The sequence below is a fragment of the Saccostrea cucullata genome, unplaced genomic scaffold (genome assembly GCF_032062105.1).
Source record: "Saccostrea cucullata isolate Sc308-1 unplaced genomic scaffold, CSIRO_AGI_Scuc_v1 ctg2905, whole genome shotgun sequence".
In the NCBI taxonomy this organism is placed as follows: domain Eukaryota; kingdom Metazoa; phylum Mollusca; class Bivalvia; order Ostreida; family Ostreidae; genus Saccostrea; species Saccostrea cuccullata.
Genome location: NW_026937687.1, coordinates 47,177 through 49,879, shown reverse-complemented (window position 1 = coordinate 49,879; position 2,703 = coordinate 47,177). Strand labels below are relative to the sequence as shown.

Here is a 2,703-nt window from a genome sequence, read left to right as displayed (position 1 = left end):
TTCCTGTCTTGACTGCAGCCACGGAGCTGTTGGACTTGTATTGCTGGAGTTTTCAATTCCAAAACTGGATGTTAAGTTTACTGCATCCTTTTTTAGTCTACTCTTGCTCTCCTGTAAACAAGGAACTGTGCAAATATTATTTTTGTTTTGTAATTGTATTGAGTATAAGTAGAATATTATAAAATCAATATTTACCCAGGGAAAACCAAAGACCCTACTCGTACTTATCAAGCGGGGAAATATAGCTCATTATTTCTGGTGTTGAAATTTACACGATTTAATATAATAAAATTTAACATTGATATTAAATTATAAATTGCATTACTAATTCCATTTGTTAATAAATCAAGTAAATTATATGGGGACATATGATAAACACATCATACACTCTATTTGTACATTTTTATAAGAAAACTGCTGCTGTACATTAAATTCATCAGATTTAAACCTATTACATTTACCAGTGTTATGTCTGTCTGTTTAACAACAAAATCACAAAGCAACAAAAGCTCTAGACATTTTAATTAGATTTCAAACTTTTGAAATAATATATTAAATAATATTGCCATGTGTCAAGCTATTAAGACACTATTAATATAAATAATTCAAATGTCTTTTGACGAAAAAAAAAAATAAAGAGGGAGTTCACTTTTTTTCAATTTAAGACAAAGTTAAAAACTCACCAAGTCAATGTGTATTATACTGTATATAGTAACTCATTTTTCTGTTAAATCTATATGATTTAATGACATATATTTCGTAAGATACTAATTAAAATTAATCAAAATCAATATTTTACCAAAAATCTAATCCTTAATATCGCCGACTCTGAAATTCTGGCGACAAGCGACATCGTGTTTACCAAGCTTCCATAATCAGCTGATCATCTTCATGACCGATTTAGCGTCACTTTTCGTCTCAAACAAATGTCTAGATCTGAAAATAATGAGTGTCCACAACCTCTACAACATCCTGGCACACCACAGAGAGTTGGCATTCGTTACAAATTAATTAATTTGGAGGTACATGTCCAGGAGAAACCACAGTGTCTCGCCACGCTACCATTTGTTTACACCCAGTCAAGCGCTTGACAAATTCAAACGTTTGCGTAACCACCTCTAATACCGCAGCGCCACCCGACGGTTAATGACGTGAATGGATACTATTGACCACAATTTCAAGAATCCTTGCATTATTTCCCGATCACACCTAGCTCGACTTCTCGTCAGCCATCAACATGACATGGTGCAGCACCAAGGAAGACACTTTACGGAGGGAGCTGTGACAAGTGCTGGTTATTGGATTGTTGGCTGTAAGAAACTAGTGTCATCTGTGATTTACAACTGCGTAATATGCCGCAAGTTGCGTGGACGTTTAGAGCATCAGAAGATGGCAGATCTACCATCCGTACGAGTTCGTCAGTCTCCACCGTTCACCTATGTGGGTGTTGATATGTTTGGTCAATGGGAGGTGGTGACAAGAAAGACACGTGGAGGAAGTGCCAATAGCAAGCGGTGGGCAATACTGTTTACCTGCCTGTCCTCCAGAGCTTCCCATATTGAGGTGGTAGAAGATATGTCTTCATCGGCCTTCATCAACGCCCTTCGCCGCTTTATTGCCATTAGAGGACGTGTTGCAGAATTTAGGTCTGACAGAGGCACTAATTTCGTTGGAAGCACAGATACGTTGGGAATCAGTGCAGTGAATGTAGAAGACCCAACCTTCAAAAACTTCTTGACCAAGAATGGCTGCAGTTGGATTTTCAACGCCCCCCACTCTTCCCATATGGGTGGTGTTTGGGAAAGAGTTATTGGACTTGCAAGACGAATTCTTGATGCCATTCTCCTAAAGCAGCCGAAGCGTCAACTTACCCATGATGTCCTTGTAACGTTGATGGCGAAAGTTACAGCAATACTCAACAACAGACCATTGGTTCCTGTTTCGATGGACCCACACAACCCATTGGTACTTACCCCTAATATGTTGCTCACTCAGAAGAGTGAAGCAGATGTTCCACCCTTTCAGGAACTTGACATAAGAGACATGTATGTTTCCAGCTGGAAACATGTACAGGTTATAGCACAGCAGTTTTGGAAACGGTGGCACAGTGAATATTTGCAACTTCTTCAGCAAAGGAGAAAGTGGACAGATTCTAAGGACAATCTACAGGTTGATGATGTTGTTCTGCTTCGAGAGAAGGAAGCTCATCGCAATGATTGGAGTATGGGTGTTATCAATCGAACATTCCCTGATGATGATGGCAAGGTCCGAAAGATTGTTTTTATGTACTGCTTCCGTTTAAACTACCGGTAAACTTTCAACAGTTGTTCATTTTTAGGTCACCTGAGTCACTCAGTAATCAGTAATACTACTGATTATTGCTGAATATTACTGATTAGTTAAAATGTATTTTTTGTCCCCCTATCCTGTCTATGGGTATTAAGTAACCAAACTAAGCAATTGCTAAGTGTATAGTTATTGATGTTCGCACCAACAGAGGAGGACAACTCGTTCATTATGTGAGGCCGATTACAGAGGTTGTTCTTCTAGTCCCACATCGGTGATGGAAAGACTTGTTCACCCCCACTAATGTTATTGTGATTTAAATTCAAGACACGTGGTTTAGGTTGATCTATTCAAAGGTTATAGGGTAGAACCGGTTTTATAAATAAAATTGGCAGTAAACATGATATTGCTATAGTC

At 38.4% G+C, this 2,703-nt stretch overlaps 1 protein-coding gene across 1 annotated transcript; it reads left to right on the top strand.

Moving 5' to 3' along the window:
- Nucleotides 1-1,155: 1,155 nt before the first annotated feature.
- LOC134248653 (uncharacterized) lies at nucleotides 1,156-2,313 on the top strand. Its single transcript, XM_062731055.1, has one exon. It carries the CDS (start codon nucleotides 1,156-1,158, stop codon nucleotides 2,311-2,313), a length of 1,158 nt encoding a protein of 385 aa, XP_062587039.1.
- The last annotated feature ends 390 nt before the right edge of the window (nucleotides 2,314-2,703 follow it).

Coding starts and splice junctions, on each gene's coding strand:
- LOC134248653 (XM_062731055.1), top strand. CDS start 1,156: ATGGATACTATTGACCACAATTTCAAGAATCCTTGCATTATTTCCCGA.